The 12,722-nt window shown below is 39.6% G+C and overlaps 1 protein-coding gene across 11 annotated transcripts in view; it reads left to right on the forward strand.

The window, feature by feature from the left end:
* The window catches only part of KIAA1328 (KIAA1328 ortholog), a 366,861-nt gene that overhangs the window by 171,674 nt on the left and 182,465 nt on the right, over positions 1-12,722 (forward strand). For 9 of the 11 annotated variants that reach the window (XM_077900521.1, XM_077900522.1, XM_077900515.1 and 6 more), the window contains one exon: positions 1,944-2,018. The exons of the other annotated variants lie outside the window; for them this stretch is intronic. In XM_077900521.1, coding sequence (XP_077756647.1) covers positions 1,944-2,018 — 75 coding nt within the window. The remainder of the gene's footprint in view (positions 1-1,943; positions 2,019-12,722) is intronic. 11 annotated transcript variants of the gene reach the window in all.

A 12,722-nucleotide genomic window follows, 5' to 3' on the forward strand; every position in this document is an offset into this window, starting at 1 on the left:
ATTGCTGGATTTCCTCAATAAATATATAAATATAATTGAAGAAATAGAGGTCTACACATAGTAAAGTTGGGGAGGTATTACAGGAATAATTAATGTCAGAGATGGAGAAGAGGGTCCACAGCTGTCAGTGGGACAGATGTGCTTTTGCTTTTCATTTTATTTCCTCCTAATAATTGTAATTTTACTTCTGTGCTTATTTATTACTTCTCAAATAATACAAAAAGAAGAATACAAAAAAAAGAAAAGGTAAGGCTGAGATTCTGTGACAGAAGAATTGAAACAATTGTTGGAAACAGCAACATTAAAGTCAGCTGGACATCTAGGATAGACTTATGAGTATTAGTTATATAGTTTATGAATCCATTTATAAACTTTCCATATCGAGAAGGTTTGTATGTTATAGTAGTCTATTGGAAATGAACATATTTAATTTGAGATATAAAACTGAATCATGACAGTACTACCATGGGTACATTCATTCATTTTACAAACGTTCATTAGTGGAGTAAATTCATATTGTTACACTTCTATGCCTGTTCCTGGTGTCCTTCAGGATGGTTTAAAGGAAATCTCAGTTTCTGTTGAGTGAGCTTTGCTATTTGAAGTGTAAAGCATGTTGAAATTAGAAATGGCTTTTTGAGATCACCTTCTTCAGTGATGGGGAGCTTTTTCTATAATACACATAACCAGGTACCCTGGATAAGAACCACTCATCTGATCCACTCCTTCATTTACAGAAGTGGAAACTTGGGCACTGTAGTCACATAGCTAATTAGGGGCACAGCATAGATTGACCCCTAGTATCACGTGATTTTTTAATGCTCTAGTTTTTTTTTTAAGCTCTATGCTTTTTTTTTAAATTTTTATTTATTTATGATAGTCACAGAGAGAGAGAGAGAGGCAGAAACATAGGCAGAGGGAGAAGCAGGCTCCATGCACCGGGAGCCCGACGTGGGATTGGATCCCGGGTCTCCAGGATCGTGCCCTGGGCCAAAGGCATGCGCCAAACCGGTGCGCCACCGAGGGATCCCTTAATGCTCTAGTTTTGAAAATTTTTTCCTTCTCTTCTGCTGCTGCATAGTCTCTTTCTTGAGTTCTTATTTTACATACCTTCTTTTTTTTAAAAAAAACTAATCTTCTTCTAAAACAAATCTTCTTTTTAAAGAGACTTTCAATCAACACTCCTCTTAAAAAAAAAAAAGACTGTTTATTTATTTGACAGAGCACACAAGTAGAGTGGTAGGCAGAAGGAGAGGGAATAGCAGACTCTGAGCAAAGAGCCTATGTGGGACTTGATCCCAAGACTCTGGGATCATGACCTGAGCTAAAGGCAGATGCTTAATTGACTGAGCCACCCAGGCACCCCAGCACTCCTCTTTTCAGCCTCATTTCTACCCTCATTTTTAGTAATATCCAGTGCTTCCCATTTCTGAGCTAATACCAATCAGCCTACTTCTGAATTAGAATTCTGCTTTGTTCAGGTGAATTCAGTTACCATTTTATCCATGTACTTTCCAACATTCAAAGTTTTGTTATTATATTTTCTAATTTTTTTTTACCCTTGTGTGTCTGTACCTTTTTACTATTCCTTTACTATTCCTTTACTATTCAATGCACCAACTTTAATCAGAGCTCTGATTTTATTTTTACAGGCCTCAAATCAAAAACTGTTTTTTAGTACAGACAAATCACTGATACATCAGTAAAGCAACAAGGTGAAGTGATTGCTCTTAAAATAAATAGTACATACATGATGAAACTGCCTTGTTAATGTGTTCTTACTTAGACCTCTAACACTCCATGTACTTTTGTCAGAGGATTGGATTTGGCAAACTTAGATAAAGACACCTTCCTCCTGTTTCTCTCTTCCTGAGATACAGGAAAATTCTTTGGCTAGTGTTATGCAGCAAAATTAAATTTGCATTTTTGTGATTTCTTTCAAGGAACTCAAAGTAAAATGCATGACTTCTTCAGAGGACAGACGAATTCCTTATTGTTTGGAAAGAAGCTGGGTGATGGTGATGATAATAATCACTGTTATTTATTATTTATTGATCACTTCTCTGTGTGTAATTTGTTTTATGAACAGTATCTTTTATTAATCCTCAAAATGCTATAAGTAGATATTATTGTCTCCTTTTCACAAATGATGAAATAGCTTTTCTAAAGCTGAGGTACTTGTCCAAGGTTACATGGTTAGTGTCAGGCACACTACCAAACCTTCTGTCTGACTCTACAATCTATTATTTTCCCACTTGTCTAACTTGTTAGACTTATACCTATTTTAATAATAACAGCAGCAACAATGATAAGTGATATTTACATAATACTCTGTATCAGATACTATTTTAAATTCTTCATATATATTGACATATTTAATTTTTACCCTTTAACCTTCTGAGGTACCTCTTCTGAGGTAAAAGAGGATAAAAGATATCCTCTTTTACGGACGTAAGGAAGATTATGTAAGTTGCTCAAAGTCAATTTAAGGCTAAAATGAGTAGAGCCAGGATCCTAACACAGTTTAGTTGTAGATAGAGTAGATGAGAATGTTTGTGGAGTAGATGAGAATGTTTATGTGTTCTCATTGATTACTGAGTCTCTTGAAAAGGGCTCTAAACTGTAAAAACAGAAAGCAAATACATACTTGGGAAGCTATCAGAATATAATATAAAAAATAATCATCTTACTACCCGTAATATACCAGTCTTACCAAAAAGTGACCATATGCAAGGAAGGGGGCAGGCAGGAGGAGTCCTCTACGTTTTTGTAATAGAGTTCTGATGTTAGCATTTGCAGTTTGTGAAAAGCTAAAGAATTTTCTCTGAAGTACCCTCTTTATTTTGCTGTACTCTTTAACGTTTCTAATTCCAAGAGAGATCATAATATGTATTTCATCTAGCCTTCACTGTATCAGGAGGCTGAAGATCAGATGCACTATCTTGGCAAGGTTTTAGGAGAAAATTTGTTATGTGTAGAGCTAGACATTTGGATCTGTCAGAACACTGCCTGTGTCTCACTTGGACATACACGTTGGATTTGCTTTCCTGTCTGTGTCTGTGACACTGCAAGATGTTCAAATGGAAGGAAACTTCCCCGAGGCACCTGGTTGATGCTTTGACTTTGCAATATTAAACCCCTTGCTTCTTCTTATGCTTGTCCTCTTCTCCCTTCACTCCTCACTTAAAAAGTTACTTTTAAAAAAAGAGTAGTAGAAAATTCTTCAGGAATTATTTTGGTCAGTTTCTTTATAACCAGCATGACCAGTTGGCAGTCTGACTTCATTAGTTCAGATATTTAGCTATGAAAAATTCCTTTTTCATCTTGATGATTGTTTTATATTAATACTTATGATTTAGGATTTTTTTTATTTTGCTTATTAAGATTTTGTGGTTTGATTCAAGCAGCTAGTATCTATGATTTTCATAGAAGTTTATAGTTCCATGACTTTCGTTAAAGGTATTTTAGAAAGTTTATACTCCTGCTATCATGTGGTAAACCCTTATAAAGCTTACCTTTTCTGCTGATTAGAATTAACAGCTCTGGACAAAATGCAAAAGCAGCTATGTAAGTAAACAAAAGCAGGCAGACAGTGGTAAGAAGTCAAAACTTGGAGAAGCAGTTTGGGGGTAAGTTTCCTACTCTTTGTTTTTTTTTTTTAATAAAATAATTTTTATTGGTGTTCAATTTACCAACATACAGAATAACACCCAGTGCTCATCCCGTCAAGTGTCCCCCTCAGTGCCCATCACCCACTCACCCCCACCCCCTGCCCTCCTCCCCTTCCACCACCCCTAGTTCATTTCCCAGAGTTAGGAGTCTTTATGTTCTGTCTCCCTTTCTGATATTTCCCACACATTTCTTCTCCCTTCCCTTATATTCCCTTTCACTATTATGTATATTCCCCAAATGAATGAGAACATATAATGTTTGTCCTTCTCCGATTGACTTACTTCACTCAGTATAATACCCTCCAGTTCCATCCACGTCTAAGCAAATGGTGGGTATTTGTCGTTTCTAATGGCTGAGTAATATTCCATTGTATACATAAACCACATCTTCTTTATCCATTCGTCTTTCGATGGACACCGAGGCTCCTTCCACAGTTTGGCTATTGTGGCCATTGCTGCTATAAACATCGGGGTGCAGGTGTCCCAGCGTTTCATTGCATCTGTATCTTTGGGGTAAATCCCCAACAGTGCAATTGCTGGGTCGTTTTATTAACTATTTAATTTTTAACTCTTTGAGGAACAGGTCTATTTTTAACTCTTTGAGGAACCTCCATACAGTTTTCGAGAGTGGCTGCACCAGTTCACATTCCCACCAACAGTGTAAGAGGGTTCCCTTTTCTCCGCATCCTCTCCAACATTAGTTGTTTCCTGCCTTGTTAATTTCCCCATTCTCACTGGTGTGAGGTGGTATCTCATTGTGGTTTTGATTTATATTTCCCTGATGGCAAGTGATGCAGAGCATTTTCTCATGTGCATGTTGGCCATGTCTATGTCTTCCTCTGTGAGATTTGTGTTCATGTCTTTTGCCCATTTCATGATTGGATTGTTTGTTTCTTTGGTGTTGAGTTTAAGAAGTTCTTTATAGATCTTGGATACTAGCCCTTTGTCTGACACATCATTTGCAAATACCGTCTCCCATTCTGTAGGTTGTCTTTTAGTTTTGTTACTGTACCCTTTGCTGTGCAAAAGCTTCTTATCTTGATGAAGTCCCAATAGTTCATTTTTGCTTTTGTTTCTTTTGCCTTCGTGGATGTATCTTGCAAGAAGTTACTGTGGCTGAGTTCAAAGAAGGAGCCTGTGTTCACCTCTAGGATTTTGATGGACTCTTGTCTCACATTTAGATCTTTCATCCATTTTGAGTTTATCTTTGTTTATGGTGCAAGAGAGTGGTCTAGTTTCATTCTTCTGCATGTGGATGTCCAGTTTTCCCAGCGCCATTTATTGAAGAGACTGTCTTTCTTCCAATGGATAGTCTTTCCACCTTTATCGAATATTAGTTGGCCATAAAGTTCAGGGTCCACTTCTGGGTTCTCTATTCTGTTCCATTGGTCTATGTGTCTGTTTTTGTGCCAGTACCACACTGTCTTGATGACCACAGCTTTGTAGTACAACCTGAAATCTGGCATTGTGATGCCCCCAGATACGGTTTTCTTTTTTAAAATTCCCCTGGCTATTCGGGGTCTTTTCTGATTCCACACAAATCTTAAAATAATTTGTTCTAACTCTCTGAAGAAAATCTATGGTATTTTGATAGGGACTGCATTAAACGTGTAAATTGCCCTGGGTAACATTGACATTTTCACAATATTAATTCTGCCAATCCATGAGCATGGAATATTTTTCCATCTCTTGGTGTCTTCCTCAATTTCTTTCAGAAGTGTTCTATAGTTTTTAGAGTATAGATCCTTTACCTCTTTGGTGAGTTTTATTCCTAGGTATCTTATGCTTTTGGGTGCAATTGTAAATGGGATGGACTCCTTAATTTCTCTTTCTTCAGTCTCATTGTTAGCGTATAGAAATGCCATTGATTTCTGGGCATTGATTTTGTATCCTGCCACGCTACCAAATTGCTGTATGAGTTCTAGCAATCTTGGGGTGGAGGCTTTTGGCTTTTCTATGTAGAGTATCATGTCATCGGCGAAGAGGGAGAGTTTGACTTCTTTGCCAATTCGAATGCCTTTAATGTCTTTTTGTTGTCTGATTGCTGAGGCTAGGACTTCTAGTACTATGTTGAATAGCAGTGGTGACAGTGGACAACTCTGTCTTGTTACTGATCTTAGGAGAAAGATTCCCAGTGCTTCCCCATTGAGAATGATATTTGCTGTGGGCTTTTCATAGATGGCTTTTAAGATGTTGAGGAATTTTCCCTCTATCCCTACGCTCTGAAGAGTTTTGATCAGGAATGGATGCTGTATTTTGTCAAATGCTTTCTCTGCATCTAATGAGAGGATCATATGGTTCTTGGTTTTTCTCTTGCTGATATGATGAATCACATTGATGTTTTTACGAGTGTTGAACCAGCCTTGTGTCCCGGGGATAAATGCTACTTGGTCATGGTGAATAATCTTCTTAATGTACTGTTGGATCCTATTGGCTAGTATCTTGTTGAGAATTTTTGTGTCCATACTCATCAGGGATATTGGTCTGTAATTCTCCTTTTTGGTGGGGTCTTTGTCTGGTTTTGGAATTAAGGTGATGCTGGCCTCATAGAATGAATTTGGAAGTACTCCATCTCTTTCTATCTTTCCAAACAGCTTTAGTAGAATATGTATGATTTCTTCTTTAAACGTTTGATAGAATTCCCCTGGGAAGCCATCTGGCCCTGGACTCTTGTGTCTTGGAGGTTTTTGATAACTGCTTCAATTTCCTCCCTGGTTATTGGCCTGTTCAGGTTTTCTATTTCTTCCTGTTCCAGTTTTGGTAGTTTGTGGTTTTCCAGGAATGCGTCCATTTCTTCTAGATTGCCTAATTTATTGGCATATAGCTGTTCATAATATGTTTTTAAAATCGTTTCTTTTTCCTTGGTGTTGGTAGTGATCTCTCCTTTCTCATTCATGATTTTATTAATTTGAGTCTCCTCTCTCTTCTTTTTAATAAGGTTGGCTAATGGTTTATCTATCTTATTAATTCTTTCAAAGAACCAACTCCTGGTTCTGTTGATCTATTCCACAGTTCTTCTGGTCTTGATTTCATTGAGTTCTGCTCGAATTTTAATTAACTCTCTTCTTCTGCTGGGCGTGGGGTCAATCTGCTGTTTTTTCTCTAGCTCCTTTATGTGTAAGGTTAGCTTTTGTATTTGAGTTCTTTCCAGTTTTTGAATGGATGCTTGTATTGTGATGTATTTCCCCCTTAGGACTGCTTTTGCTGCATCCCAAAGATTTTGAACGGTTGTATCTTCATTCTCATTAGTTTCCATGAATCTTTTTAATTCTTCCTTAATTTCCTGGTTGACCCTTTCATCTTTTAGCAGGATGGCCCTTAACCTCCACGTGTTTGAGATCCTTCCAAACTTCTTGTTGTGATTTAGTTCTAGTTTCAAGGCATTATGGTCTGAGAATATGCAGGGGACGATCCCAATCTTTTGGTATTGGTTCAAACCCAATTTGTGACCCAGTATGTGGTCTATTATGGAGAAAGTTCCTTGTGCACTTGAGAAGAATGTGTATTCAGTTGAGTTTGGATGTAAAGTTCTGTAGATATTTGTGAATTCCATCTGGTCCAGTGTATCATTTAAAGCTCTCGTTTCTTTGGAGATGTTGTGCTTAGAAGATCTATCGAGGGTAGAAAGAGCTAGATTGAAATCACCGGGTATAAGTGTATTATTATCTAAGTATTTCTTCACTTTGGTTATTGATTGGTTTATATATTTGGCAGCTCCCACATTCGGGGCATATATATTGAGGATTGTGAAGTCCTCTTGTTGGATAGATCCTTTAAGTATGAGATAGTGTCCCTCTTCATCTCTCACTACAGTCTTCAGGGTAAATTTTAGTTTATCTGTTATAAGGATGGCTACCCCTGCTTTCTTTTGAGGATCATTTGAATGGTAAATGGTTCTCCAACCTTTTATTTTCAGGCAGTAGGTGTCCTGCTGTCTAAAATGAGTCTCTTGTAGATAGCAAATAGATGGGTCCTGCTTTTTTATGCAGTCTGAAACCCTGTGCCTTTTGATGGAGTCATTAAGCCCGTTCACGTTCAGAGTTACTATTGAAAGATACGAGTTTAGTGTCATCATGATATCTATTCAGTCCTTGTTTTTGTGGATTGTTCCTCTGAACTTCTTCTTAAAGGGGAATTTTAAGAGTCCCCATTAAAATTTCTTGCAGAGCTGGTTTGGAGGTCACATATTCTTTCAGTGCCTGCCTGTCTTGGAAGCTCTTTATCTCTCCTTCCATTTTGAATGAGAGCCTTGCTCTCATTCTCTCATGTTCTTCTCATTTAGGACCCTGAATATATCCTGCCAGCCCTTTCTGGCTTGCCAGGTCTCTGTGGAGAGGTCTGCTGTTACCCTAATACTCCTCCCCATAAAAGTCAGGGATTTCTTGTCTCTTGCTGCTTTAAGGATCTTCTCTTTATCTTTGGAATTTGCAAGCTTCACTATTAGATGTCAAGGTGTTGAACGGGTTTTATTGATTTTGGTGGGGGATCTCTCTATTTCCTGGATCTGAATGCCTGTTTCCCTTCCCAGATTAGGAAAGTTTTCAGCTAGGATTTGTTCAAATACATATTCTGGACCTCTGTCCCTTTCGGCGCCCTCGGGAACCCCAATTAAACATAGGTTTTTCTTCCTCAGGCTGTCGTTTATTTCCCTTAATCTAACCTCATGGTCTTTTAATTGTCTGTCTCTTTTTTCCTCAGTTTCCCTCTTTGCCATCAACTTGTCTTCTATGTCACTCACTTGTTCTTCCACCTCGTTAACCCTCGTCGTTAGGACTTCTAGTTTGGATTGCATCTCATTCAATTGATTTTTAATTTCTGCCTGATTAGCTCTAAATTCTGCAGTCATGAAGTCTCTTGAGTCCTTTATGCTTTTTTCTAGAGCCACCAGTAGCTGTATAATAGTGCTTCTGAATTGGTTTTCTGACACTGAATAGTAATCCAGATTTTGTAACTCTGTGGGAGAGAGGACTGTTTCTGATTCTTTCTTTTGAGGTGAGGTTTTCCTTCTAGTCATTTTGTTCAGTGCAGAGTGGCCAAAAACAAGTTGTATTGGGAATAGGAGAAAAAGAGAAGAAAGAAGGAAAGAAAAGAGAAAAAGAAAAAAGAAAAAGGAAGAAGAAAAAGAAAAATAGAGAAGAAAAAGAAAGAAAGAAAAGAAAAGGGTGGGGTAAGCAAACAGAAATCAAAAAGAAAAAAAAAAAGAAAAAACCTTCTGTATACTTTAAGTCCCTTGACTTCCCCTGGAACTTGTCCTTCTATCTGGTCTTCTGGGGGAGGGGCCTGTTGTGCTGATTTTCAGGTGTTAGCACTTGGAGGAGCTGCTCTGTCCCCTGCCTGGTGCAGGGCTCAGTGGGGGTTGTTTACTCGGTGAGGCCCCAAGAGGAACAACCACGGTGGCGGCGGCAGCTCTGAAAACCTGGATTCAGCCCCCACAGAAACTCTGAAGCACTCTGCCTGCAGGGCCTGGAGGCTCCGGGGCGGGGCCGCTGATCTGCTCAGCTCGGGCCGGAGCGTCCTTGTTGTCCTGGGCCCTCCCGGCCTCTGCCTGTCCCGAGGGAGGCCGGATCCTGGGCTGTGTCCCGGCGCCCTGTGCTCCGGGGCCTGCGCTGGTGGATTCGTGCTCCCGCCCCGCAGCCCCCTCCGCGGAGCCGCCCCCGAGCCCCTCCGAGCTGCTCCGGGTCCCGCCGTGTGCGCTACAGCCCTTAGGGAGCTCGGCCTTGGGGTCTTGCGCGCTCTCCCCGGGTCGCAGGTGCTGTTAGTGTCCCCGGGAGCCCGAGGGCATCCCCTCCCTCCTGGGGTCCTGCTCCAACTCCCTGCGAGCCCCTTTCCGCCCGGGAAGGTTGGTGCAGCTCCTGCTTCTCGGGGACGGGGCTCTCCTGTCCTGGGGACACTCGCCCCGGCCTCAGCCCGGCTCCTCGCGGGGCCCCTCCCCCTTGGAGGCCTTTTGTCTCTTTATTTCTTTTTCCCTGTCTTCCTACCTTGATAGAAGCGCGAACTCTTCTCACTGTAGCGTTCCAGCTGTTCTCTCTTTAAATCTCAGGCCGAATTCGTAGATTTTTAGGATGATTTGAAGGTTATCTAGGTAATTCGGTGGAGACAGGTGATTTGGGGACCCTACTCTTCCACCATCTTGCCCCTCCTCCCTACTGTTTGGTTTTTGGTTTGTTTGTTTTCTCTCATGGCTTGGTGCTGCCAACTAAAACTGTGGTAGAAACTTCATTTTTCTGGTCAGAAGAACCAAGAAAATGGGTTCAGCAGTCTAAGGAGCATAAAGAGAATCCCCTTGTTTTTTTCCTTTATCCCTCTTCTCCCAGTTTTGCCCCAAAGACAGGCCCGGTTGCCGAGCTGCATCTGCCCTGCCTTTGTTGCCAGAGGAAGTAGAAAGAAGGTGCTCCTGTGAGCCAAAGAACTTGAGGGGACATCTCAGAAAAGAGAGATCAGGGCTAGGGTGTCTCTTCCTTATGTATATGGCCAACATAAGAACTAAGCTGTGAATGCATAAGACACACCCATAGCAGCATACCAAAGGCTCTGAGAACTGAAATTAAATTAGAACCACTGATCAGAAAAGGTCAGAAAGAATTTGTGGTCTGAACCTCACTGATTTGCCTACTTGGTTGCCTACTAAAACAAATGCTCAAGCAGATTATAGCAGGTCATAGGACTCAGAGTCGACACATAACATTTAAAATATCCATGATATAACTCAAAATAATGCTACCTACAAAAAAAAGAAGAAAATTACAACCATTTCTCAAGGGAGAAGACAGTCAACAAATGTCAACCCCAAGGTCACCCAGATATTGGAATTACCAGGTGAAGACTTTAATGCAGCTATTATAGCAATTCTCCAGAGCATAAAGATAAACATGCCTGAAATGAATGGATAGGAGGTCTCAGTGGAGAAATAAAAATTATTAAACAAATAGAAATTTTAGAGCCTAAAAGTATAATACCTAAAATAAAAAATTTGCTTGGTGGACTCATCAGCATAATGGAGTGACAGGAGAAATCAGTAAACTTGAAGATAGATCGATAGAAATTATTCAGTTTAAGAAGAGAAAGAAGAAACAGATTGGGGGAAAAATGAACAGAGCCTTAAGGACTTAACTTTTATATCATTAGAGTCCCAGAAGGAAGAAAAAGAGATTACAGACAAAGAACCAGGAAAGAATAACAAATCATAAGGGAAAAAGAAGCCTCTACCAGAAAACGTCTTTCAAAAGATACAAATCAGGGTAAAAGTTCTTTTTTAAAAACTTTTAGAGCCTTTACAAAGATGTATTCAAGAATGTTAGTTTAAAGAGCAAGTCTTAGGGGGGCCCTGGCTGGCTCAGTCTGTAGAGCATGCGACTCTTGATCTTGGGGTTATGAGTTCGAGCCCCACATTGAGTGTAGAAATTACTTAAAAATAAAATCCTAAAAAGAAAAAGAGCAAGGTTTAGTCATTGAAAAGAACAAGGAAAAACCATGTTATATCTGGGCAAAGAGGCATTTTAAAGAAAATACAGTTGGTGGGTAGAGGAGTATATAATCTGGCAAGTAGCAGAATTGCTGGGCTACTCTCATACATTGGCCTATTTTAAAATACTAAAGATATCTTAAAGGCAGTTGAAAACATTGTGTGAGTTTCTTTAATGAAGCACTTTTCAGCTACTTCTATAATGTATTTCATTCTGGCACCAAGATTTGGCATATTAATTTCCTCTAGTTCTGCAGTTACCTTGGGTCACATAGGGATTTAACTGCTTTAGTCCCCACTACCTGGAGTTGCAGACCCATGAAAGAGAAAGTGATGTAGGTAAGCAATGCACACACTGTGGAAGAATAAGAGGTAATGTTGATGGGGCTCCTTGTGATCCTTTTCTGATTATGAGGCAACATCAAAGCTAAAACACTATGTCCAGCCTTAAGACTCATTTCAAATGATGCTGTCATTAGAGATTATGCTACACGAAGAGCTCAGTATCTAAAACTGTTTGTTCTGACCTAAAAGGGGAGAGGCATAGCAGTAATTGATGGAAGCAAAAAATGGAAAATTCAATACAAAGAATTCCCTAATCATGAAATTGCCTCTTACTCTCACAGAAGTGGTATTTATTTCTTTGCTGTATACATGCTGAATCAAGCTGTCACAGAGCAATGTCATATTCACCTAAATTATGTGGACCCTACAAGTAGCCTCTTGTGAAATATAAGAAGCTTAGTACACCTGTGACAGCCTGATTCTCACTCCAGAATTTTAGAGGTGAAGAATACCCCTAAATCTTCTAATCTGTTACATTATAATTATAGATCATGTATTAGTAAAAGATATAGATTCTGCCTTAAATATTTTCAGTCTAATGAAGCTAACAGTAAACATATACTTGATCTGTCCACTAACATCTAAAATTTAGCATGACTACAATCAAGAACTCTTGATTTCTTCTTTTCTTTTTTTTTTTTAAGATTTTATTTATTCGTGAGAGACAAACACACAGAGAGAGGCAGAGACACAGGCAGAGGGAGAAGTAGGCTCTATGCAGGGAGCCCGATGTTGGGCTTGATCCTGGAACTCCAGGATCACACCCTGAGCCAAAGGCAGACGCTCAACTGCTAAGCCACCCAGGCGTCCCTCTTGATCCTTTTCTAAATTTTAATATCCTCATCTATCCAGTTCAGTAAATGGCACTCCCATTCTTTCTGTTTCTCTGGAATACATCTTTGAAGTACTAATTGAAATCTCTCTTCCTCTCACCCCCAGATCCAATCCACCACCAAATCCAGCCCATTCTTATTTCTGAGTATATCCCAACTCCTACCATTTCTTTTCACCTTCACTGCTTTCACCCTAGGCCAGGTCCATACTTCATCTGGATTGCCTTCTAGATTTTTACACCAGAGAAACATAAGTCTGTATTCACATGGAAGCCTGTACGTGAATGCTTACAGTGGCCTTATTCATATTCCCTAAAAACCAGAAACAATCCAAATAAGCTTACTTGGCAAAAAACAAAAAACAAAAAGAAGACTATTGATGTACACAATATCCAGAGGAATCTCAAGTGC

Source organism: Canis aureus, chromosome 6, assembly GCF_053574225.1.
Source record: "Canis aureus isolate CA01 chromosome 6, VMU_Caureus_v.1.0, whole genome shotgun sequence".
NCBI lineage: Eukaryota > Metazoa > Chordata > Mammalia > Carnivora > Canidae > Canis > Canis aureus.